Source organism: Corvus moneduloides, chromosome 25 (genome assembly GCF_009650955.1).
Source record: "Corvus moneduloides isolate bCorMon1 chromosome 25, bCorMon1.pri, whole genome shotgun sequence".
Lineage (NCBI taxonomy): Eukaryota > Metazoa > Chordata > Aves > Passeriformes > Corvidae > Corvus > Corvus moneduloides.
This window is the reverse complement of record NC_045500.1, coordinates 3,051,082-3,077,462: the sequence shown is the minus strand read 5'-3', so window position 1 is coordinate 3,077,462 and position 26,381 is coordinate 3,051,082. Positions and strand designations below refer to the sequence as shown.

Here is a 26,381-nt window from a genome sequence, read left to right as displayed (position 1 = left end):
ATTCCCAAAACCAAAGTCAGAGAGCAGAGGATGTATGGAATGGCTTTGGCTTAAGCGATGGTCAGCTGTGGCCAAACCATTTATTTTTGTACCTTCTCTCCTGCCTTAAGCGATTATTTTACCACTCTGAATGGTAAATTGGGATAGTTTATTTCCTACTTTTTGTTTTGTCCTCGAGCAGTATCTGAGATGAGCCCTGTGAGTTCTAACCTGTCTTTTCTAGAGAGCCAGGAACAAATGTCCAAGAATTAACTGATAAACAGCCACGTACCTTGGACTTTGTGTCACCTCCATCCCACTGTGAGTGAGTGCTCTGACAGGAGAGCCTTTCCCTTATTTCACTGAATTGAAAACAGGAGCTTCCCATAATTTGGCTGTTTGAAAAACACCACCAAGCCCAAACAAAACGCCCTACAAGAATGCTTTACAGCTTGGTATTTATGTAAAACATTCTTGGCAAAGTTAAACGTAATACATTAGTACAAACCTGAATATTATTCACAATGATACAATGAATTCCATCTGTCAGCTCTCAGGAGCTGCATGGGGGGGATCAACTCCCCTTTCTCTCGTTAGAGATGCCACTGTGCATTTCAGAATGGAAAAAAAAAGGAGTTTGGATTCTCAGCTCTGCTGGTTTGTCACACGAAGGCTGCCTTTGGTGGGACTGCAGACTGTGCTCCCAGAGTGCCCAGAGCTCCCCTGGTTCAACCTTTTCCTCTCTCCCTTCTTGCAGGTACCCTGAAAGCAGCACAGAGGAGGAGCAGTGGATACCCACAGGGTGCAAAGGAATGTCAGAACAATTAGAGGCAGCAATCGGTTCTGGGTGGCTTGGCTGAAGAGCTGGCATGAAGAAAGTAACCAGAGAGAAGCCGCAGAAGAGCAGTGGTGACGTGTGAGTTACACAGAGAACATCTGCTTAGGGCTGCCCCATCCTTGTCTTTACTTTGCCTGGCAAAGGGACGAGTGGCAATGCTTTGTTTAGGCAAAACAAATGCAGCAATGGCATGTCCAGCGAGGGCTCTAGGAAACAGAGTCAAGCAGAACACTAAAAAATAACACCGACAGTCCAAATCGTCAAGTATCCAAAATGCTGTATACAGGAAAAGTTAAGACAACTCAATTTATATTGGAAATACAAGAACACTAAATTCTGCTACATTAAAAAACTTCTTAAACCACAGCACAGTCCTAGTGTTGCATCCACATCTTGCAGCCTGGTCTCACCCAATGCTGTCCAATGCTATCAACACGGATATTTTGGGAAACACGTGTTCCCAATCATTCTCTAAAGCCAAGAGAACCAAATTTGGTTGGTTTGGTTTGTTTTTTTTTTTTTTCTTTTTCCTTTACCATCTAGAGAAAAATTTCAGCTGACACTATGAAAGTGCTTCTGTGTTGAGCTTTTGCTTTCCCAACCCCAGAAACGGTGGCCTTGGCCATGTGGCTTAAACCTGCTGTAGCTGTCACATTGTGTTAGTGCTTTAGGGAACTTGCAGAGGGGCAGCAAACACTGAAGTCACTCTGTCACCTCTTTGGAACTGAGTCCAAAAGCCATCCCTGGATCTTTCTTGCAACAACAAAAACAAAGTGTTGGTCACCGGCAAGAAAAGGTTTTTCTTTTTTCATATTAAAAAAGTTGATAGCTCCTGCCATAAATTTACAAAAACTATCCCTGAGTGACTGTTCTGTGCCTGGTAAGACCTCTTGTGACAAGGAAATGGCTGAAGCTGGCTGAAGAGGAAAGAGATGCTGTTCCACCTGCAGCTTTTTATTACACTTTGCATTAATACTGATATGCTCTCACAGTGCCATACTATAGCAACGTGTGAGCTCCTCTCTTGTAGCTTCAACAGTAAAAAAATAGCTCCGTTACTCAAACACTGCTGGCATCACGTATTTACACTTTTAAATAGAAATGTTACCTTTTCTGAAGTAATCAAAATAGATCTTTGCAAAAAATTTAGAAGGAGGGGTTTTACAAAATAAACGGAGAAGGTAAAAAAAGCTGGAGGATCTCTCGGTACCTTTTATGGCAATCTTAGCCCAGGAAATTATTTGGCTTTAATTTTCCTGAAAGGGATGTCTTAGCACTGGTTCTCTGCCTCCCCTCTAAGCCTCTTTCCCCACGGAAAGACTCAGGAGCCAAGCCTGCTTTGTGCAGATTAGAATGAGGGGTTACCTGCGAGCAAGGAGCTCTGCAAAGCAGGGAGCAGAGGCAATGCCCCTGCCCTGGGGGTCGTGTTAGAGAATGTGTTGGGTCTGACTGAGGTAAAACCTGCAGCCCTCCCAGCTGTGCTCTGCGCTGGTAGCTGGCAGGGTGCTGAGAACAGAGCAGCGTTTTGGCCACTGCCCAGCAGCGCTGCCCCTCTGACATTCCTTCCCCCCTCACAGGGGATGGCAGTGGGCAAGATCCTGGCAGGGGACACAGCCAGGCCAGCAGCTGACCCAAACCAACCCAAACCAACCCAAGGGATTTTCCACACCATATGACATCAGCTCAGATATAGAAGCTGAGAGAAAGAGGAGGAAGTGGGGGGGGCATTCATGAGCTTCCCATGTTTGCCTTCCGGAGCATCCGCTCCGTGTGCTGAAGCCCTGCTTCCCGGGAAGTGCCCGAACATCGCTGCTGATGGCGAGCAGCCACTGACCTTTCTTCCCTTCAGCTTTTCCGTGCGCAGATCTCTGCTTATTCTTTTTCTTTTACTGTAATAAAACTGCTTTCTCTCACCCTGCTGGCTGTTCTCCATCTTGCTCTCTCCCCTGTCCCAAAGGGAAAGGGAGTGATAGAGTGACTTAGTGGGCACCAGGCACCTGGCCAGGGTCAACCCACTACAAATAACAGCAACTGGGGACGGTTACAGAAGGGCTGAGGGCATTCGTGGTGTTTTCACTGTCACTGGTGGCTGGGCAGAGACACCCCTGTGCACCTGAGCAGTCAGAGCCAAGCACAAGACAATCACAGATGTGGAAAAGTCACCAGCCAGGCCTGGGCAATGAGCTGCTGGGAGGAAATCCCCCTTTGCATGGATAAATCTCACTTTTTGAAGTCCATCTACTGCCGCATCAGCACCTTTTTTTGTCTCCTAGTAACACATTACCAGTAATGTCTACCACACGTTTACCTAATGCTGTGCCCCTGCTCGGTTTGCACATTGTGGCTGTGTCCCTGCAGCACAAAGAGAAGGCAATTCCACAAACTTCCACAGCCCAGTCTCTTGGGAAGGAGTAAAACCTTTCCTTAGTCCAAGGACAGGTTTGGGTGATCCTGGTGGTATCTCCGGAGGCAGGGGAGACGCGAGTTGGGCAGTGAGGAGTTACTTTAAACTTTGGCAAAGAAAAAAAAGATATACAGATAGCTAGCTATCAAGTTCTTGTGTGTTCCAAACTCTTCCAAGCGCACTTAATTAATCTCTTGCTCTTGCTTTGAGTTCCTGGAGGAGGTATTTTCACACTCGCTTTTGCTGGTTTGCAATTTTCTTTTGGCGTCTTAGATGACAAATGAAGACTTGTGTCTGAAGTCACCCTGCAACGAAACAGTTTGGGATGCAGGAAGGATCCAGCAGCTTTCCAGGCAGCTCTCTGCTCCTGCTGCCCCCAAAAAATAGATCCAAGCTGTGTAACCATGAGGATTCTGCCCTGGCAGCTCCCATTTCCCACTGGGAAGGAGAGGGAGGCACCAATTCCACTGGCCAGGTGCTCCTCCTCCCGTCCTCCTCACACACCAAGGCGTGGCAGGAGACTTTCTCATTCCCCCGTCAGTATCTCTGCTAATGGGAGAGGCTTTTTCTGCTCTTAAGCTCAGTGACCCACTCAAATCCCAAAATACAAATCTCTCGTAAAAGCATCACGTCCTGCCCACTTAATCCAACAGAACTCACCCTAAGGGGGTCAAGCCATGAGATAACTCAGAGCAGAGCTGCCTCTGATAGCTCCTGGCGTCAGCCACTTCAGGCAACTTAAACTGTTCATCATTTCTAAGGAAATGACTCAGCCTTCACCCTTCTGTTTTCCCTCTGTTCCCCAGCCTTGCTTCGGAGTGGAGCCCACTCTCAGAAAGTCTGTAGGCCCTAAAAGCGACTCGTCCTCTGCCCACCCTCTTCCTCTCCTGACAGAGATGGTAAATGCAAATCATTTGTTGTTACCTCATCATCTGTCCGGATATAGTTGACGCCATCAGGCTTTGCTGGAGTCTTGTAGCTGGAAGAAAAGGAAAAATCTCATTTCTGGGACAGGAAGCCTGCAGGATTTTGGAGGGGAGGTGCTGGGAAAGAGGGAAATGAGGAGGAGCAGCTGAGTGAGAAGCAAGCAGAGCGAAACCCAGTGTGTTTCTCAAATGAGAAGTCGGTGTTTATTCCATCATTTGCCATGACTGGCATTTTTTCTAAATTCCCCTTCAGCACAGGGTAAAAAGATTGCTGTGTGTTTCCCTAAGACTCTGCAAAGAGATAAACTGATTCTTTCCTGGGCTCTCCTGCTCTGGTGCCTGTCACTGCCTTTCTGTGCCTCCTGCTCTGTTTCCTGTGGCAATTATAAAGTTCATTTTAATCCTTCACTGCCAGAAGCCTCCAGCATTTTTCTTAGTTATAAGGAAGCACCACTTGTTTGCAATCCCACAGGAACTCAGGATTTATACACGACTGTCAAGTCCAGTGTATGCCAACCCTCAGCTGCATTTAAATGGAATATTTAGAGCTTTTTCTGAAAAACAAACGAAACCAAAGAGAAAAACAAGACAGGACTTGTGCTGAAAAACAACATTTAGCACAGAACAAATCTATCTGGCGAGAATCTTGGCTTTGCATATATTATCTCCTCTCCAGACTCTGTAAGGACATCGAGGCTTGTCTCTGATGCTAATGCTGTTGTTCTTAACATTTTAATGTGCGCTCTGAAACGGCTGTTTTTCATCCCAAATTTAGATCCTCACAACTAGTGAGATTTCCTGTAGAGAGCCTGCTCTGCTGCTTCCATTCCCTATGCATGTCCTGATGCTTCAGAATAATTGTGCAGTGAGCTGTGATCATCAAACCATGGACCTCGTTATGCCAACAGCACATGAGCTATTGGACAAACACCTGCAGGCATTTACTGGTGCTGGGCCCCCTTCCCCAAGCAAAGGATGAGGAGATCAGAGCACAGCTCCCATCCTCTGGCTGCTGTCGGCAGCCACACCACGATTCTCCCTTAGGAAAATGCCATTCATCCCTGGAAGTGTCCAAGGCCAGGCTGGATGGAGCCCTGAGCAGCCTGGTCCAGAGAAAGGTGTCCCTGTTCGTGGCAGGAGCTGGGTGATCTTCAAGGTCCCAATCCCACTCTGGGATTCTGTGATGATTGCATGAAATAAACCTGGGTGCTGCAGGGTTTTACAGCAGGGCATTGGATGTCTCCAGGACAGGCTTGGCCTGTGGACTTTGGTGGGGAATTGGGCATTACAATTCCTTTCAGCCACTAATTTTTGGCACCCTTCAGCCTCCTCCATGCTACCTGAGGGTGCAGGGACTTGTCCAAGAAGCCCAGCTTACCTTTCCCCACTCTCTTTGCCATTTGCAAAGTATCCCCTTCTGTAGGCACAGCAGATCCCAAGGGTGATGAGCACCAGAACTGCAAGGACCACCAGGACTCCCCCGATTATCCCACCGATATTGAGGTCATCTGGCAAAGAGAGACAGCAGCATCCAGTGTTTCTTTAAGGCAGCAGCAACTTTCCAGCTTCACACACACTAAAATGACATCTCCCAAATATTTTAAGCAACAGTTCATAGGGAATTAGTGAGTCCCCGATTTGGAGATTGAATCTGTTCATGATCTGATGTTTCCCTGAATTTTCAGATTATTTTTATCTCTTTATGTCTGGGGCTATGAGAAAGCAGGGAAGACTTAACGCTGTAGGGCGTCCCCCCTCATTCCTGATGGTGATGGCTGTAGGGGACGATGAAACAGGAAAGCCTTATAAATATGATTGCCTGACAAAAGATTTTGGGAATATGAAAACTATAAGCGACATCGAAATGAAAGCCACCTTTGAAATACCAAATCTTAGTTACTGAACAACTGGAAAACAATGGTATGGCCGACTGAAGGTAATCCCCTCTTGATGGAACAATACCCTCTGCTTGCAGGCAGGTCCAAGGGTCAGAGCAGACCCTACTAGCTCAGCAGAAGGGGTCCAAAGAGTAGTTTTTAGAAGTTAAGATGTAACACTCTATGGTAATATAAGAACTCTTATAGGCTGTATGTAAATGCTATAGGATTTGTATCTTGTATTAGATTGGTTAGTGACAATTAGAATATTCAGTACAGAAGATGATTTATTGTATTGTAACCAGGACTTCAGACACTCTTACTCTCTCTTACTACACTCTCTCTCACTTCTTCACTCTCATTCCTCTCTCGCTCTCTCTCTCTCTCTTTACTTACTCTCTTGCTCTCTTGGGCCTGCTCCGAGCTGCGTCTGGCAGCTCTAAGCAGTGCCCCTGTACCCACACCCTTTGCAATAAACCGCATGTTCCAAGATCTGACTTCAGAGATCTCTCGTCTCCGTCCGTCCCGACCGTCCAGAACCACCCAAAGCCCCCGCAGGTGGCAATTTATTTATGGTGATGTATCAACAGCACTGATGAAAACTGTACAGAGAGCCACTCACAGACTTCCATCTCCTGCTCCTCACACTTGGCAAAGCCAGCATCGTTTGTTGCTATGCAGGAGTAACGCCCTGTGTCACCTTTGTGCACTGCATGGAAAACCTGGGGAGGGAAAAGGGATAAAGGGAAGGGATGTGACATGAGAAACAAGGCACTGTGAGGGTAGAAAAATGTGTACAAAATTACATCTCTGCTAAGATCTTCTTCCATCCATCTTCCCTCTCCCAACTCACCCAGACCCTGGAACACCTCACCTTCTTCAAATTATTCCTTCCTTGAAAGCCAGGCAATGTTTTTCTGAATTTACAAGCAACCTTAAAGACAACCTGTCCAGCCAAACCAGCCTTGATTAGATCTGTCAGGGCATTACCAGAGTGCCTGTGGCGGGGTTCAGGGTGTAGGAGGAGTTGTGGGATTTGCTGCTGGATTTGGCATCGGGTGACAGAGGTTCGCTGTTGCGGTACCAGCTGTAGGTGGACTTGGGGAAACCTTCGTTCTCGTGGCAGTGAAGAGAGGCTGACTTGCCAACAGGGACAGCTTTAGGCACAGAGCATCTGGGAGTCATGGGTTTCACTGTGGGAAGACACAAACCAGGTGAGTGGCACTGCTGAGCAGGACTAAATCATTTCCGAATTCTGTGCTTCCTTAGGCAGAGCCATCAAAACTTTCCATTATTCCCAGCTGGTTTTAAACCTCCCAGAGTGGCACTGACTGGACTCTGGAGGTCGCCACAGCCCCTTCTGCTCCGGTAGCAGAGGTTCTGGGTTTGATACCTTGGACTGTGAGCTGGATGTTTATCTCATCGATGGTTTTGGTGTCAGAGGGTGCGGCCACCTCGCAGCGGTACGTGGCCGTGTCCATCCTCGTGGTGTTCTTGATCACCAGGGACGTCCGGCTCAGAATCTCTGCCCGAGTCACAAAGTCTCCTGACACACAGGAAAGAGGAAGGAAGACATCAGGGGGATCACACAGACTCATTTTGGGTGTATAAATTAAGCAGTTGATCTCTGGCTTTTCCAGAGTCAAAGGAACTCGATGCTTGAAAGCCCCAAAGGAAACCAAAGCTGCCAGCCACGTAAGAGGATGAACTGGAAAGCACTCCACCACTCCAAACCTCAAAAACTGTGGCAAAACCGAACTTCCAAGACAGCCCCAGGCCTTGCCTCCTTTGGAAGATTCATTTGGATGTGGCTCTTGGTCCCATCTGAAGTGCTGGAGTAATTCCAGATGGAGTGAAGCGCTACTGGCACTGGAGTTTCCCCATCAACCCAAGGAGGTTGCTCCTAATGCTCCCAGGATGCTGCAGATCCCTGTGCTGCCTCAGCAGAGAGCACTGATCCCTGCTGAGGTGCAGGTGGAGCCCTCAGATGTTACATGGGAAGTCAGGAGGGGTCAGTGCCTGGTCCCGAGAGCTCAGACACCCAGTGACCACGCTGGGACCCACAGAAGGGAAGCTGCAGCATTCCTTCCTTACCTAAAAAATATCTCCTAGCCAGGATCTCACTGGAGCTCCCTGTGGCTCCCTACTGTGACCTGCCAATAATGAGGCAGGGAGCAAAGAACATCCTGCTCCCTCTCCATCCTGCACTTCAGCTGCTGAGCTCTGCTCCAGAGGAAAGCAGCCAGCCAGCCAGGGCTCCTGCCTTTAACAGGTTTGTTTGCTTCCCATTGTACTGTTCCTGAAATCTGTTTGGAAAGCTGTTTTGGAGACCTGAGAACAAGCAATCTTTGTACCCTGCATTTTGTTGTCAAAAAACACGTAAGAGGTTTCTCCATCTCGGATTTTCTTCCACTCGATTCTGGGATCTGGCGTCGCTATGGATTTAATGATGCAGGACAGCTCGACACCTAGCAGGAGAAATGAAGGCAATCCAGATTAATAGGAAACAGCTGTATTTTTGCTCTGCTTTGAGCTCTCTCACTCAGTGTTTTATTAGGAGATGCTGCCCACAAAGCAGAGCCTTCTCTTTCATCTGCCTCACAAACAGAAACGCTGCTGGGTTCCAGGAGCTATTGGAAGATGGATTTTGGCCAGCAAAAATAATAGTCCAACAGATATCAACTATGGAGAGAAATGAACACCCTGTTCTCTGCAGGCTGCGGCTCATGGCAAACAAAACCTTTTGTCAGGGTGAGCCCACAGCCCTGTCCTGCTGCTGAGCAGAGCCACAGCGTGAGTCAGGGATGCAGCATCTCCCTGGGCAGTGCCTGGGGGTGCACTGGCACCGTGACTCCTGAGCATAAACCCAGCAAACCCTCTCCCCTTTGCAGCTGGCACTGGCATCCCATCTCCCCTGCAGAACAGGGCACCCCAGCAGGGCTGGGAGGTGCCTTCCCAGTGTCCCAGGGCACGTTTGTAGGAGGGCCAAGAGAAAATATAAATTTCTCTCTCTGTGTATTAATTGCAAGACAACTGCTTTTCCTTCTTTTGGGACCCAGTTCAAAAAAGCACTTAGGCAGAGACTTTGCAATGCCAGTGGCTTGCAGGGGACCTCAAGAAACCATTTAAAACTGGGAGATACAGATGTATTCTTAGGCACTTCTCTGAGTCCCAGGCTCTCGTAGTCCCAAGGAGCCAGTGACCAATCAGCCAAATTTCCCTCCGTTGTTTGGCCTGATGTGAATCCCGAGGCAGCACAGGCAGCACTCACTTTGGAATTCCTGCACCACGGGCTTGGTGTTGCTGGACGTCAGCTCCACAGCCAAGAGTCTGCAGCCTGGAAAAACAAACAGAAGGTAATAAGAAATAGCACAGCTCATAAGTCACCCAGCTAGGAAAAGGCTGCCTGCTGAGAAATCATCCTGGCCAGCTCCGAGGACTGACTTCCCCAGATAAAACCTCTTCCTGGCTGCCAGCACAGCGCCAGCAGGACTGAGTTTATTTAGGAGTTGTGGTGTAAATACAGGAAAGTATAATTGTTGGAAGTAGCAATTAAAGAGGAGGATTAACATAATGGCACAAAGGCAGTGCCAGCACGAGCCATTTCTTTGTGTCTTGTGCTTGTTTAGATGGGAAAGGAACTGTGATAATGCAGGAGTGAAAGTTTTATTTTGAAAATTAACTTGATGGTCAGGAAAAGACAGGAAGCAGACCAAGCTGCAGAGATCCGGTCAGTTCCTGGGAGATGAAAGGGGCCAGGCCTGGCCTCTAACAAATGCAGATTATATTGGCAAGTATTGCAGGTGTGGTGATGTGAAATGTGAGGCAGTAAATCATGAGAGGACTGTGATTCAGGAGAAAACAGGAGTTCAGCTCTTTGAGTAGAGCCCCAGCCAGACCCCCACTGGGGTGAAAGCTCAGCCATGCAACGCTGTGAGGCTCCTTATAACACAAACTTGCTTGTTCCCTTCCTGCTCTGGGCACCAAAGTGTTCCCAATTAATCCAGTCATCTTCCCTCTTCTGCATATTATTTTAGTTTGAAAAATCTGCCTTCCATGTCCCTTCTGCTGCGCATTCCACCAGAGCAGGTATCAACAGCGCTCGCGCTCTGCTGGATGCCCAATTCACCAACAACTCTCCAGAGGGAGAGGGAAACAAGCAGGGAGCTCCCTGGAAGAGGAAAGTGAAGCAGACAGAGGATATTCTGGAATGTTCTGGTGTTCTGGGTGTTCTGGCTCTCCTTCTCTCAGTCAGACTTTGGTGTTCCCAAACCAGGCTGGAGGAGGTTCCAAACTACAGTCAGTGCCAAAATAATCAGCTGCAGGGGCCTGCCATGGCCACATAAGCAGCTCTGCTGTGACCAATCCCATCAGGAGCTTGTGGAAAGCTAAGGGAGATGCCCACTGAGCTCACTGGGCACCGATCAAACAGCAGGTTAAAAATGATGGACAACACTACCCCAGTGACATGAAATGTAGCTAAAGGTCAAGCCATAACAAACACGGATAGAAAGCAGAAAAGGCAGCTGAACGGAGATGTGGAGAAAGAAATGATTGCCAGCTTCATGACATAGCTGGAAATTCCTGAGCTGGCTTTCGGGGGGGAAAGCTTTTGGGCAGAGATTGACAGTGCAGGGACAATGTCCCTCTGGTGGAGTGGCAAGGCAGCAGGCTGAGAAACACCCGAGAGCTGCAAAGTCACTCCCACTGAAAGCCTGAGGGCCTTCAACACCTAAAAGCCTTCCAGCAATGCTGCAATGTTCCCTGCTGGCTCCTACCCCTCGCTGTCTGTTAAAAGCTGACCCTTTCCTGGGAGCCCCGGTGCTGATACCCCAAAGACCACCAGGGAGAGCTGGAGATTGGCAAGGTTTAGAAAGCTGCCTTGGTGTCCAAAATCATTGTTTCTCACACAAAAGCCACCAGCTGATGCTAACTAATAGCTGGCCCAGCCAAAACTGCTCCTAGCAGGACTTTTCCACCCTTCTCCCTTCTGCACTGGAGACGGTCACGCAGCATTTGGGAGAAATCCAATACTGAACTGAGCTGAGAGCACTCTGGACTTTGGCTCCTTCCAGCCACGAGCTGGTCTAAGCAGTAATTTCTTCAAGTCTGTTTCGAAGCAGAGTCCATTTTCATCAGAATTTCTGCTTCCAGACCTACCCCCTGACAGGAGGGAATTGTGCCACACGATGCCAACGCTTTCCCTTCCCTCTGTTCATCACAGAATCATGGAATAGTTCAGGTTGGAAGGGACCTTAAAGCCCATCCAGTGCCACTCCCTGCCATGGGCAGGGACACCTCCCACTGTCCCACGGTGCTCCAGGTCCTGTCCAGCCTGGCCTGGGACAGTTCCAGGGATCCAGGGGCAGCCCCAGCTGCTCTGGGCACCCCGTGCCAGGGCCTCCCCATCCTCTCAGGGAGGAATTTGTCCTGATATCCAATCTATTCCTGCTCTCTTCCAGTTTGAATCCATTCCCCCTTGTCCTGACACTACGTGCTCTTGTAAAAAGTCCTTTGATCCTCCAGGTGTTCTGGCTGGGGCTCTGATCCTCGGGAGCATGAACAGATTCCACTGATCCCAGCAAACCCCCAGAGCATGGGAGTTGTTCATCCCCAGAAGACACGGCACAATTTTGGGAAAATCCTTTTGAAATCTTTGGACACGTTTCCAGCAACAGTGAAACAAGGCATTTGATTATCTCTGCTGTGAGACTGCTGCTTCTGGGACCAAGAATTTAACTGAGAGCCCAGGTCTGAGCACTGAGCTGATCTGAGGGATGCTGGCTGGCCTCCTGCTCTGGACCAGTTTTAGTTTTGTTATGGATTCCTGCTTGCACAGTATCTTTTCCCAGAAAAATGCTGTCCCATCAAATAGACATGGCAGCAGTCCTACATCTGCTGTAGTTCAGAGTATCAGTTCAGTTGAAGGTGAGGACAGTAAAACCACAGAGTGGTGTGGCTCTGAGGGAGTTATGGCCCTAGAAATATTCACTCCAAGACAGTGGGGCTCTGTCAGACTCCAGCCCCATCTCGTTTCTCAGAAATTGCTCACAGCAGGCTTTTTCTCACCCATTAAACACAAGAGATTCAGGTCTATCCCTCAGGCACAAAGCAAGATGACAACAAATTTTAGACAGAAGCTGAGTCCTTGGAGACTGTGGCAGAGGTTCTGGCATTATTACATGTATTGACCTTGGGCAGAGATCAATGTGGCTGCTTAAATCACTGCTCAGGCAGATTTATTCCTCTCTGTGTAGCAGAACACTGCAAGTAGCATGTTCTAAATTAAAAGAAGGTGACAGAAAAGCAAAACAAAAACCTGAAGTGACCATACGGACTGTACAGCAAGAGAGGAATGCCCTTCTAGAACTTTGTTGGCAAAGGTTGTCTCTTTGTTTTGTTTTGTGTGAAATCATCATTGGTGCTTAAGCCACCTTCTAAAAGGAGTATTTCAAAGGTGTTCCTTTAGGCTCCTTCCAGCCCAGCACAAATAAGCAGCAAAGGGTTTGTGTTATGTAAATCTCACTTCAAAGGCCTCAGCACCCCGGGCTTGGAGAACAGCTGGAATTGCATTCCCTTTCCAGAGCAGCATGTGTGCCACAGCACAGGCACTCATCACAGCCGTATGTTCCACATCCCTGCATTCCCACCAGATCCGTACGTGCCAGTTCTCCCAGTTCCTACCAGGTCTCTATAGGCTGCAAAATCCCAAATCCTACCAGATCTGTATGTTCTACCCCCCTGAATACCTACCAGCTCTGTATGTGCTGCAGACTCAGCCAGACATATGGTTGAATCCCAAATGTCATCAGTTCTCCAAAATAGAATCCAGGACAAGGCACTGAAGTCTATAGCATATTCTTATGGCACTTTTTTTTTTTTTCAACTAAGGAGATCCAGCCCATGCTTGTTACTGTGACTCATGGTATCTGAATCATTTTAAAATGCTATCCTGAAGAAAAAAAAGCAGCTTTATAGGCAACTCTGTGTGTGTTGAACCTCCTTTCTACTGTTCAAAGCCAAGCCTGACCTTCCACCTCCTTCCTTGATGTCTGTTTGAAAGCTCTAGGCAGAAATCTGAAGAAGAGGTGAGGCACTGTGTTAAGAGGGAAAGTGAGAGGATGACCAGGAAAGAGTTTGGGAGAAGTTGCTGGCAGCATCCTGCGCTGCAGCGTCGCTCGATGCCGCGATCGCAGTTATCGGAGACAGTAATTTTAGCTAATGCACTGTCAGGCACAGGCAGTACAAAACCACGCAGCTGTATTTAAACACCTGCCCACCAAAGCAACAAAAATATGCCTTGCTCGAGGTGTCCATCATCACTAAGCCCTTGCTCCATTTGCAATTCAAAGCGTGCCTAAGCCATGTGGGAACGCTGCGATAAACCACATGCCTTGTTAAGCATCTCTGCTTTCTGGGTGGTTACTCAGCGCAGCAGCAGTGAGTGATATGTTGTGGGGTGTTAAAACATGTTAGCTGAACCCTCTGCACGTCAACACGCTCGGGGCTGCCCGTCTGGAGGTGCCCCTGGAGCATCCACCCATCCTTGGTGCCGGGAGCGGCGGTGACAAGGACAGCACAGCCCAGGCACAGAGCAGCACAGGGGAGCTGGGAGGGCAGCCAGGCTGACCCCAGGACTGTCCCTGCCTCTCCAGGGGGGTGTGTGCAGCAGGGAGGAAGCTGACTGTGAAATGTGTGGGAAATCTCCAGAGGAAGAGCGGAGGAAGCCACGCAGAGATGGGCTGGGTAAGACACGGAGAGGGGAGGCTGGGTTTCTGCCCTCAGCTTATTCTGAGGAAATCACCATAAGCCCTTTCAGGAACATCTGACCATCTGCCTGGAAATATCCATCCTTTTGTCTCCCAGTGCTGCAGGCTCTTTATCCCCCCTCTTCTCTATTCCCAGCGCGTCTCGTTGCAATTCCACAATCAGACTTGTGCCAGGTGGGGCAGGACAGACAGCACAGTGTGGCACAGAAATGAGAGACCAGAGTGGCTTAGGCACTTCTCGGTGAAGTTTTTTGGGCTTTCTTTGTCCAACTGTCTTTGTGGAGAACTTCAGGAACAGCAAATGTACTTGTGACACATAAAGCCTGGCTTTATAAGGGATGAACAAATGTTTTGTAGCACTCAGTCACAACTTCCACTCCTCTCCTCCAGCCCAAGGAGCTGCTGGTGTGTTTGCATCCCCGTGGCAGGTCGAAAGCCCCTTGGAGCTGATAGAAGGGAGCAGGCAGGAGGATGGGCCACGTCTGCCCAGTGACCCCAGCGTGCCTTTTTTTACCCCATGTTTTTCCATGGCACCTCCCTGAGCTCAGCCTTGACTCCGGGGTGGGCAGCCCTGCTGGAGAACAATGGAGATGTGCAGCGAGAGATTAGTGAACAAAAGCTTAGGAGTGTCTCCGTTCAAATTAAGTAACAGATGGACCTGGTCTGTGTGGGAGCTGATAACGGTTATAAAAAGGCCATCACCAGACTGTGGCCAGCCCACCCTGGAAAAAACCCACTCAGTCGTAAATCCTCTGTGCTGTTATAGCTGCTTGTGCTAGTAAGGCTTTATTTTTACCAGCTATCATAAACCAGCATGACTTATTTTAGATACATGGCTTGTACTGCTCAGCTAAAAGGGTGCCAGCTCTCTGATAGACACCTCCCAACAGAGATGTGCCTGCCTGGGCAGGGAACACGAGGCACGATCAACCCAGAGAAGGCAAATGCACCCTTACAGGGCAGTGTTTGGCATCCACGTGGCTCTGGCTTTGCTTTCCTCCTCTCTTAGGGAGCTCGCTCGTGGCACTCTCTCTGAAACGCCGGTCATGAGGGGGTCTCTGGTGGTCCCAGCAGGACCAGGACCCCACAGGATGAAGCTCTGTGGAACATCACCGGGTATTTGCATTCATCTGAAGATGTAAGAACTTGGGATTTTGCCCTTAATTCACTCTCTTCCTGCTTACCAGTACAGAAGGTGAGGAGATGCCTGACTTCAAACAGGGTATGTGCAGTTCTGGAATGAAATCCTAACCTGTTTAAATCTCCTGATTTAAATCTCCTCACTTAAACTGGGACCTTAAAGACCTGACTGCATTTGCTGCAGAGAGGGCTCATTAGCACCCAGGCCATGCACACAGGCTTTTTGCTTCCTTTTCATTTTAGCTTTTTCTTTCCTCCTCCTTATTTTCTTGTTTTTCTTTTATTTTTTTTTTCTTTTGGACAGGAGGATTTGCTGTTCTACTTCCTAACCAGACAGCAAAGCACACCCACCCTGAGGAGTAGAACAGGTTGCTCTCAAGGAGATACGGAACCCTCTTAGGTCAAAAGCCTCTCAGCAAAGCAGCTCCTTCTGTAGCCAAACACTCCTCCTCTCTCCCAGGCAGGCAGGGAAGCGTAGGTGTTGCCTGTGAAGACCACACAGAGCTTTCTGATGGTTTCCCCGAGCCTGGTTTCGTCACGTTGGGGTGCAGCTGCAGACTGACAATCTCAAATCATCATCTGATCAGGGCTTCTGCAGCTCAGAGTTTCACAACCTTTGCTTGCTGTGGCACTGCAGCATGGGTAGAGATGAGATGTTAAGGTCCTGCAGATCTGCCCCTTCACAGAAACGACCCCATTTTATTAAAATGGGGCTTCCTCTGTCCCAACAGACGTGCCTGGAGGCAGCAGCCCCACAAAGGGACCCACACACTGCTGCCATCAAGGAGAAGATGGACATTTAATACCCTGCAGATGTGGCTGGACAAGCCTTGCCCAACATCTTAATCTGTGCCTGATCTGGGCCTAGCTCTCCTGTTTTCCCAAGCTCATGCCCATTATCTGGCTCTTCTCCTGGGAAGGACTGACTGTACGCACGAGTCGGGAGGAAGCAATATTTGCGCGGATGACTAATACCTAATACTTAAAAGAGATTAGGATGGAAGCAGCAAGGGCTCCAGAGCTTCCAGCATGTCAGATTGCATCTTTCTGGAACATACTTCAGGCCAGCTTCAGCTCAGAGAGAAGATGGAAAGAGCTGCAATTTGCCCCTCAGAATCTGGGATGAAGGGTGGTGGAGGGGGAACAGAAAGGAAACATGAACAGGAAAGCTGTTACTATCATCCCCTGCATTCTGGAATTGCTTCTCCCTTCCCAAGAAACTTGAGGCTGAACTGAAAGTCTTATTTTGCTTGTGTGAGCAACAGGGAATGGGGCATGGAGCTTCTGCCAGGGGGTTAAGTCCTGCCCAGAGCATTTCTTTGCCCTGCTGCTGGCCTCTGGGGTCAAGCCCCTCACACAGATGCTTTGGGCTTCCAGTGTTAGGCTGACTCTCCAGGAAGGAAAAACAGGGGCAGGTGGCCTTGCTGTGTGGTTCTGAGGTGGGAGAGCTCCTCCTTACAGCTGCACCAAGGTTTTGACAAAAACCAGAGGAGAAATCCAGACCACTTGGCCAGGAATGCATCAAACCAGCCACAACGTGCTCAGCTCTGGTCTTGCCATTTTCATTAACAAAGAGGCAGCCTAATTACACCTTCAAACTGGGCTGGCTCACAGCCAACACCAGGGAAATCAGTGCCAAAAATGGGACATGAGGAGATCCCAGGAGGGCAGCTCATCCCCACCTCTGCTTTAGGGCATGAAAACCGCAGGGATACAGCTGGCTGGGCCCCTGGAACCCCGAGGAAGCCGAGGGTCTCCCATGCAGTGTTTCCCCATCATTTCCATCTACCCAAGTGCTGTACATTTCTCAGCTGAGCCTCAGTCCCTTCAAACTCAGTGTCCCCTGTAACTCAGCGAGGATGTACAGTTCCAGTTCACTGGAGGAAAAAAATGAGGAATGGAAATCACAGGAAGAGCAAAGGCACACGCTGTCTCAGGCAGCAGTGGCTACGCCACGCTGTGACCCGCTCACCAGATGAGAACGCCCTGCAGCAGCAAATCCCAGGAACAAAGATGGTGAGCACTGGAGAGCAGTGGGAACCTTTGCACAGGGCAGATTTGAAACCAACCCTTCCTGCCTATTCCCACTTGCTTTCCATTGTTTCCGTAGCCAGCCCTAAGAAGTGCCATGCAGGCACATCCTACGTTATTTCTCACTTCAGCAAGTCCCCTTCCTCCCCAAAGTGGCAGATGCTGGTACCAAATTAGTGCAAAGTGGGAGGGAACCAGCATATAACTGTCACAAGAGCCAGGGGCAATGGTCTTCCTGCTGTCCTCTCCCTTCCTCCCAGCAGGACTCTCCTGGCAGCAGACAGATGCTGAGGAATGAAATCCAGGACGGAGTGGGGTCAGCGAGACGTGACAGGGATCTATGGCCAGCGTCAGGGAGAGGGAATGAACTGCAACGGGAAAAGGGGCAAGTTCCTTTATTTTTGGCTCGTGTGGGAATTTGACTCAAGGATTGCTGAGAATCTCATAAGCCACGGTGACGTTTTCCAGGCTGAACGCCAGCCGAGGCACAGACTTGATCCCAGCAGGTATTTGACTTCCCCAGGAGCTGGGATGCTCGGTACCTGCCTGACCCTGGCTTTTGATGAGGACACACATCTCAGAAGCTGCCTGCAATGCAAAGACAGGAAATAAGCGGATATGCTATCAGCACCAGGCTTTGCAATGCTCCTTAGTGTCTGGCTGTGTCCCAACCATCAATACAGAGACTTGCAGGGGTTTAGCCTATAATCCTCTATTCCTCTGTCTGTGACTCTAATCTCCTGATCCTTCCTTCTCCTCCATCCTAGAGCTTGACCAGCAAAACACGGATCTGAGGTTCTGCTTATCGAAGACCAACCATGTCATCTTCCTGTGGAAAAAGGGAGTTGGGAAGAGAGCAGCAGTCATCAGAGCCAAGAGCCGGGAGTAGGCTGGAGAAGGGAACAGAAGAGGGCGTGAGCAAGCACACAGAGAAATCATTTACGACAAGACTGAAAGCAGCTCTCGTTTTAAGAACATTTCCTCCAATTTTACAGTGTAATTTTTGCCTTTTCTCCGCGCGTGTGTAATTCTAGCCCCGGTTACAAACCGCAATTGTCTCGCTAATGCGCCGCACAAAACACGCACAAATGAACGCTGCAGGAGCCTGACTGCAGGCACCCAGGGAACATCCCCGGCTGCCTGTGAGCCGACCAGGAGCCCCTGATCCCACTGCCGTCATTCCAGGCAGGAGAGGTGGGGCCAGCCTCCGCCAGGCAGCTTTGAAGCTTTGCAGCGAATCTGTCAGAACAAAGGACGCAGCCACACAAGGGGGAAAAGGCGCTGAGCGAGCCATGTGCAGGCCCGGAGATGTGATTTTAGGGGCAGCCCTGGATCACAGAAGCAGATCTGAAAAGACTTCCCTTGTGAACATCAGCCCGAGCACAGGCTGCCAACCTGCACGGGGAGAAGCGCCGCAGGGTTCAGGGGAGATTATTTCCTTAGGAAGTGCAGCCGGGGAATTAAAGGGAGCCCCAGTGAAGTCAGGGACAGATAAGGATGAAAAGGGTGACACAGAGAGCTATTAGGAAGATGCTGCCATAAATGAGCAGGGGGAGAGGGAAGGGACTAATGCTGTGTCACAGCGAAGAGGACAAAACCCATCCTGGCTCGTCCCAGCCTGGATTCCTGACCAGGGCAAGTTTGTTTATTAGAGCAGAAAGGAGCCTTGGCACGGAGGGGTTAAAAGATTACTTGTCTTGGGGGAGTTGAATTAGCCATGTATCTGGGAACCAACTTCTCCCAGACCCTGACTTGTTTTTCTCCTTAAACATCATCTGCTGCTATTTTTAGCAGAGAATTTTCTCAGCCGAATGCTCCCAGTTGAGTCCTGGTCAGAGGCCCTTTTCCCAGGGAGACACAGCCCCAGCAGCACATGCTGGTCCCTGGTTCAGCTCAGCTCTGTGCCACTGTCCTGCCAGCTCCTCCAGGCTTTGTGTCACAGCGCCAGCTCTCTCCTGAGGCATGGGGACAGTCCCCACCCCAGCCTGGGGCAGGCATATTAAATGCCCTCACAGACCCTAAAAAGCAAGGGCAGGCTGCAAAGTCAGAAACAGCTAAGAAGAGTAGACTGGACTTGGTAACTTGCCTGGAGGCCTTAGAGGATGAATGGCAAAAAAGGTGGGAAGGAGATCGAAAGAAGTGATTAGGCTGACATTAGTAACAGGACCTGCTTCTCAGCACTAAAATCTATTTGGATTCGTTCCAGTTCCTCCGAGGGAAACCATGGAAGCCTTTATTGTTCATAAAAGTTGCAACTAAATTCGGACTGTGTAAAGCTTAAGGAAATACCTCTCAGAGGACAGCCCTGCTGGAAACAAATGAGGTAACTCCCTTCCTCTTCTCTGCTTTTCTTGGGGCCTTCATTCCTCCTTGGCCAAAACCCCAACCTGTCCATCAGCCCATCAGTGCCTTCCCGTGGCTCCTGGCTGCTCAGCCTCCAGCACTGCTATCTGTCTGCCTGGCTGCAATTAGCAATGTGTCACTGGATGTCTGGGCTGGTTCTCAGGGAGGCAACGCTTGTCTCCTTTTATCTACAGCCTGATTTAATACCTGCTTGCCAGACATCAGCACAGAAATCAGAAGGCCAGATCAGGGCACATGGATGGACAAACTGAATAAAGCAGGAGAGAACCCCTGGCTTGCCTGTGCTAACGTGCAGGTCAGGCTGGGGACCCGGGAGGATCGGGCTCTGTGGATGCTGGGGATGAAGCACAGCGGAGCCACAGTCAGGAAGGTCCCTGTAACAATGGCCCCTTCTCGGTCAGTGTATCTGTTCCCTGCGTGTCTTGGAGTCGTGTCAGTGAGGCAAACAGATTGGGAACATATTTGCACTCCCCACAGCAGTACAGAAGCCAGCCCTGACACAGAGGAGCAAGCTGGGCTCTTGGCTGCTCCGTGCCCCCGTGCCAAGTTTCCAGCTCTGCTTGGAACCCGTGGCCGAGCCCTGCTCTGGCAGGGGAAGAGGCCGGGCAGGGTCGGGAAGCGCTCAGCTCCCAGCCCCTGCTGCAGAACCCGGCAGCTGCCCACAGGAGAGGGGAGCCAGGCTGAGCTTACCTGAGCTCCTCTGAAGCTTCCCAGGTGACACTAAACCTGGCACGGTGTGGCTTTGCCCTCCTCATGGCCACGCTGGAACAGCTGGGGCCCAGGGCAGCAGGAGTCCTGGCAGCACACAGATGCTGCACAGGGCCTGGTCCCCGTGGCAAGAGCTGCCTGCAAAAAGCTTCCCCCAGCCCTGCAGGAATCCCAGGAGCCCCGGATTTCTCTCCTGACCTTCATGTACGCATTCCAGCACATGGCACTTAACCTTTGAGGCTCCTTTGAAAATCCCAGCGCCAGCGTTTCACGGATGAGTGTGCTTCCCCTCACATCTGCCCCCTGTATCAGATGCTGCCAGCGCCTCTCTCTCTGCTGGCTCTGCTCCCAGCCGAAGGACAGACAATAGGCATTTGAATCCAGTCTCCACTTCCCCTCCCAAACAGCCCGGGGAGATGGCATATCAGAGACAGCGCTGAGAGCAGCGCTTGCCAGCCAGCGACAAGTCTCTCCAGATCCCGGCCTGCCTTCGCCTTCCCTCCCACAGCCACGGCCCCACCGCTGCAGTGGTCACCGGGCACACAGGCCAGCTCTGCTGGGCAAGTCCTGGCACTCATCAGTTAGCCAGACCGAGGGAGTCTTCCCTCAGCACCCTGCTGCTGCCAAAATCGACTGGGTCGTCCTGGATTCCCAACCCGCTGGCCACAGCACTGGTCAATGGACCTCTCCTGGACCTCTCTGCTGTGCCAGCTCACTGGAAACACACTGGCCACCTCCTGGACCTCCTTTTGCTCACTCTTAGCAGCATCTACCTGCAATTAAGTGATCCAGGTTCCACCTGCAAGAAGTTCAACCGGGGTCCAGCGAGAGCTATCCTGGATTCTCCTGAAGAACCATTTTCCATCTTCCTAGAAATAGCTCTGCTTCTGGAGCCGTTCAGCCTGTTTGGCACCGTTCCTGCTGCCTCAGAGATACCAAGAGAGTGAGAAAAACCTGTCTAGACACCGTTTACCTTCCATGGACGCCCACTACCACATCAAAGCACCTCTTCAAACAGACCTGCAAACTGGACAGGTAATACTCCCCAGCTCTCCTGTGCCTGCTCCAGCCAGAGGCAAGGACTCATCCCATCACGCTCCAGAGTTTATCTTTAATCCAGGCCTTTGCGGCAACAGGAAGAGAAGTAGGATGAAAAATCTCATTACAGGCACATCAACAGAAGTCAGCTGGCTTCACATTACCCAGGTGGGGGCTGCATCCCCTCTGCTCAGCACCCAGACACAAGCTGAGATCTCACCTGTCTCCTCTGGGCAGGCTGCACCCCCCCAGCTCCTTTCAAAAGCTGCCACACACTTGTCACACTTGTCCCTCCTGCTCAGCTGCTGGACCCCTTGCCTCCCCAAAGCCACATGTGTGAATGCTGGGCAAGCTTTGCTGCAAGCTGGGGATCACAGAATATCCTCCTGTGACACCCAAGGAAACGGAGGTCAGCACCCAGCTCATCCACCGAGCAGCAAGTCACTATCACAGCAGGACAAAGGAGCTCAGGTAGATAATCAGGATACCCTGAAACCAAGGAGAGGATTCTGGGTTTCTTGAGCACAAGTTACTTGAAGTCCCTGCTGTGGGGAAGCACCTGGCACTAGCATCGAGCACTGACCACGAGAGCAACATTTACCTCATTATTTTATTCGGGGTCCTTTGAAATACCTTCTGAGTGAGAGACAGCTAAGAAAATCCCGTCTGGCTCTATTCTGTCTCAGGCAGAAACAGCCTTTATTTAGCAAACTGCTGCTAACAGCTCTGTCTCATTAGCCAGTGTTTAGGGAACCAGGCTGCAATTGTTCTGAAGTCTGGCATTGCAGAAAGAGCCTTGATAATGAGGTCTACAGGAGACGATTCCTCCTGACAGCCCCACAATGACCTAGAAATCCTACTTAATTCCCTGTCAGGGAAAAGTGCTGAGTAACAGCGAGGTGCAGAGGCACTGGGGGCTGATCCAAGAGGGAGCAGCAGCCTCTGCTCACACTTGGGGCTGGGATGCAAGTCCGGGGTGGCAGAGCCAGCCCTGCCCAGCTGCAGCAGCTCCCCAGAGAGAGCCTGAGGGGCAGAGAGATGGGGCTTGCTGTGGGAAGGTTTGTAGCCTCGTCTGTGAAAGACTTGGCACCACGCAGTGACCTGCGAGCAGAAATCCCTGAGAACAGGAGGAGGCATTTGGAAAATCCACAGCAGCACCTGGATCTGGGCTTCTCTGGGCACGAGGCACTGCCTCCTCTGGATCGTGCTCGCCTGCAGACTGTGCCAAAACCCTGCCAAGGAACTCCCTGGCTCAAACAGCTCCACTCTTCCCTCTGTTCCTAGGTCTGGCGTGGCCAGGAGTTCGCCAACTCCACCGCTCCCAGCAGAGCCTGTGGAATGTCCTGCTGTGGAGCAGCCTCTGGAGCTGCTCTGGAGCCATCCCCAGGACGTGGATGCTCAGTGTGTGTGCCCTGGGGTGCTGGCGAGTGTCTGACACGTTCTGCCCCAGCCACTTTCCCCCAATTCCCTCGGAGAAGCAGGCAGCAGGCTGGGGCAGGCTTGGCCCACAGACACCCCACCTTCAAGTGGTTTGTTTGCCACAAGCAGCGCGTGGACGTAGCCAGGAACCTGTGGGCTGGGTGGCCCAGGGCCAGCTGGGCCAGAAGGTGAGGTGGGGGGACGCAGCAGGAATGTGGGCTGGATACAGCTGACCTTGAGGACCACCCCTAGTACAGACCCTCACAGGCACATGCTTGCCACCTGTTTCAGCCAGCAGACGAGGGGCTAAGGCAGGAATTCTGGAGCTGAATGCAGGGTTTGTTCAAGAGGGGTCTGAAGACTCCCACCCACGTGAGGCTGAGGGTGCTGTCTCGCAGGCCCTGGCACAGGAATGCATCTCAGCCCATCACGTGCGATGCTGCGAGCGCAGCCCTGTTTAAAGCACAGCTCAAATGTGCTTTAAGGACTGCCACAAGAAAAAGAAATGTGCAAATGAAACCACCAGCCGAAACAGCGTCTAGAGACAGGCCCAGCCAAGTCCCTCGAATGTCAGCAGCAGAAGGAGGGCTCAGGAACGGAGAACCCGGCTCAGTCTGTGCCGGCTCTGCTGGCACACACAGAGGATCTGCCTCAGAGATATGAGGAAAAGACATATGCTGAGAAGGGGAGGCCCAGCTTTATTTTACCAGCCTCTGCTCCCACCCGAGATGTGCTTTAAAGACTGCCTTGCAAAGTAGGAATTAAATCCAAAGGTGCCTATGCATCTTCCTCGTGCTGTCATCCCCTTATCAGTGATCTCCAGCCTGCTCTGAGCCAGAAGATGAAAGGATTGTAACACCACTTATCTTCCCACTTAAGAACATGCTTAAAAGCTTGCTCTTAAAGAGGAGGACACTCAAGCCTGGGGAAGCAGCTGTAAATTCTGCAAATGGGCTTCCTTGCATTTCTTTGAAGGAGCTACTGCTTCTCAGTGAGGGACACAGACACCAAGAGGAAACTCGGGAGGGAGGAAAGAGGGAAGCCTTTGGAGCCAAGAGAGTCTTTGCCTCATGTCCAGGACACGGAGCTGAGTGACAGATGTGAGACTCATGGCATGTGTGCCTCAGCAGTGACCGAGGATGAGCCAGGAATTGAAAAGCTCTTGGGAAATATGGAAGCAGCCAGAATTATGCCATATTTGTCACTCCAAATCCACACTCTCCTCGGGACTGCGCAGTGTCATGGCCAGCAAGGTTAGGGATCCCCTTGCAGAGCTGCTGCATCCAACCCTGCTCCAGGACTAAGCCTTGAGGCCAGGACCTCTCCCACACAGCCCCGTGTCTGAATTTGACCCTCATCTCCCCTCTTTGTAGAGCTGCTTGTAACCACGGTGAACCTGAGTCCAGCTTCCCTTTGTCATTTAATAGCTGAGTCAAACTGTCAAAACAGCCAAACAGGATCTGTTCCAAATATTTGCAGAAAGAGGAGGATCAAGGAGCCTGCAGCAGAACACCAGGAGCCTGCCCAGGCGGGGAGAACAATCCCTATTGTGTACCAACAGCGGGATGCTGGTGGGCGATGATCACGCCTTGGGACATGGGGAAAGAGCCCCCAGATCCTCCCATGCTCAGGAACAAACTGGAATCTGGAGTCCCCTCTGCCCCCTGGCAAAGCCCCAGCCCTGCAGCATGATCAGCCCTGATCGTGGCTCAGCTGTTGGCTCGGAGAACCCGAGGAGCAGTTGGCAGGGGGAGAGGGGGGTACTGGGGTGCCTCAGGAACTGCTGCCAGCCCCAGCACGGACTTCAAAGGGCTCCTCTCGCCCTGCTGCGTGGGAGAGGACAGCTGTGTGTCGGCAAGGCCCACCAGAGCATTTCTGATGGCAGAAGAGAGGGGTTGGTACCTGGTGTAAACTCCTCTCCAGCACATGCAAGGCAGCTCTGGCAGGCAGAGCTCCGCGCTGCCCTGAGATTTATGGGATGCTGAAAACTGGCCAAAATGAAGGGAAAACACCAGCTCCAGGAGGATGTTTACCAACTCAAACAGCCAGGTCTGCTTGAGGGAGAGCCCACGAGGCTCGGGAGGCAATTACAAGGCACTCTGCCAGTTCAAAGGCAACTCCATCAGCTCTGAAGGAGATAAGCCATCACCTCCCTGCGAAATCAGAGCAGCCCCATCCACGTACACTGCGTGCAACCTCAGCAGAGCAGCTAAAAGCACAGAGGGAGGGAAACCAGCACCTCCTGTGCTGTAGGAGCCTCTAGATCAACAAGGAGATCCGTGGTGGGTGAAGCCAACCTGTTCCATGGCTCGTGTCTCCAATCCCGCCAGCAAAGCACAGAGCAATCACACTAACGGGGGGTGCATTACTCTTTCCACTTTGTTGGTATCTAAACACCTCAACAACCTCTTCCCCCAAGGCCTCCCACAGGCTGGGGAAGCCAGGGCTAGTCCAGAGGTCCAGAGCACAGAGCTGGGACTTCTTCCCCTTCCAAGATGCCCAGGCCCTCTCTCGCACAGAGCGGATGTTTTCCAGGCTCTAAAAATAACCATCTCCAAACAACGTGGTGGGTATAAAGAAATATTTATCTCCCAGCTTTTGCTGAAGATCAATACAGAAGAAAAATATTAAAGCAGAGATTTAAGTGTGTATTAAAAATAGCTGTTGGTAAGTTTCCTTTGAGGGGATAAAAGCTATTTCACAGAAGCAGCAAGAGCTGCAGGACTTTGCAACACCTTCCCTGCTGCGTGAGCTGCCGGAAATCATTCAGGAGAGTGTCAGCAGCCAGAGCCTCAGGAGGAAGTCCATTAGCAGGCAGCAATCTCCTTAATGGACCCTGGGGTACATGGGAAAAGCTGCTGTGGACACTGGGGCTCTTTCCAGCGCCGCGATTCACGCAGCCAGTTACCATCCCACACTCCCAGGAACGCTCCTCATCTTCATGGCAGCCTGACAGCACCATGAGTTCATCTTTCACGGAGCTTCCAGTGAGCGAGGGCACAAATTGGGACAGTGAGTTTTTGCTTTTTCTTTCTCTTTTTTTTTTTTGTCAGCCCCCAGCAAACAGCCGTGAACAGAAGCTGTTTGTAACAGCAGCAACATCCATCAAACCTCTGTTTTCCAAGGATAACATCCTGGCAAAACAAAAAATGCTGTCTCCATGGGTGATTTTGGGGCTGAAAGATCAAGCAGAGCCTTGTACATTTACACACTGACAAAATCATTAAGTTCTCTGCTGTGCAGCCACCTCCACTCGAGGTCTGAGAGAACACACAGCCACCCCGGAGGGATGAGAAGTGGCAGGAACCTTTCCACTGGGAACAAAAAGCAGGACTGATGTGCAGAGCTCTGTTTCTCTGTTGAAAGGTAAGCCTGGCTCTCAAAAGAGCTCTCCTCCATGACCTTGCTTGCCAGCCTTATTCCATGTCGTTAATGAAACACAACTCCCAACTTCCTTTGGATACGTGAGGTTTTATGGGCTCCTTCAGCAACCACTGAACCAACCTCATGGTTGTACATCCTGAGATGTACTGGGCAAGAGTGTCAAAAATGGCAGCTTAATTAGATGTCTCAAGGGGAGTGAGCAGGGAAGTCTGGTGCTTTCAACAGACCTGAAATTTTAGAAGTATTTCACTCCCACCCTTCAAAACAGAGCCCAAAAGTGTCCTAATTTACATCCTCTCTGTCAAACACTGGCCACTTATGTAAGAAATTGCCCAAAGTTTATTAAGGCAGGGATTTTCAGAAGAGGTCACGGGCATTAGAAACCCAGCCTAGTAACAGGAACAAATCCCCTTAGATTTCAGTGGATTTCTCCAGCTCAGCAGAAAATCTTACCTAGGCCACCGAAATATATTTTTAATAGCGTGATTAAAAATCGTGAAATAC

General features: G+C 50.6%; 1 protein-coding gene across 1 annotated transcript in view; it reads right to left on the bottom strand.

Annotated features, from left to right (window-relative positions):
- Positions 1-1,077: 1,077 nt before the first annotated feature.
- Positions 1,078-26,381, bottom strand: part of JAM3 (junctional adhesion molecule 3) — a 31,047-nt gene continuing 5,743 nt past the window's right edge. Inside the window, exons 2-9 of the mRNA XM_032133936.1 lie at positions 9,296-9,361; positions 8,379-8,492; positions 7,418-7,570; positions 7,015-7,217; positions 6,647-6,746; positions 5,526-5,655; positions 4,146-4,200; positions 1,078-3,526 (exon numbers count right to left, since the gene is read on the bottom strand). Coding sequence (XP_031989827.1) covers positions 3,491-3,526; positions 4,146-4,200; positions 5,526-5,655; positions 6,647-6,746; positions 7,015-7,217; positions 7,418-7,570; positions 8,379-8,492; positions 9,296-9,361 — 857 coding nt within the window. The 3' untranslated portion in view covers positions 1,078-3,490. The remainder of the gene's footprint in view (positions 3,527-4,145; positions 4,201-5,525; positions 5,656-6,646; positions 6,747-7,014; positions 7,218-7,417; positions 7,571-8,378; positions 8,493-9,295; positions 9,362-26,381) is intronic.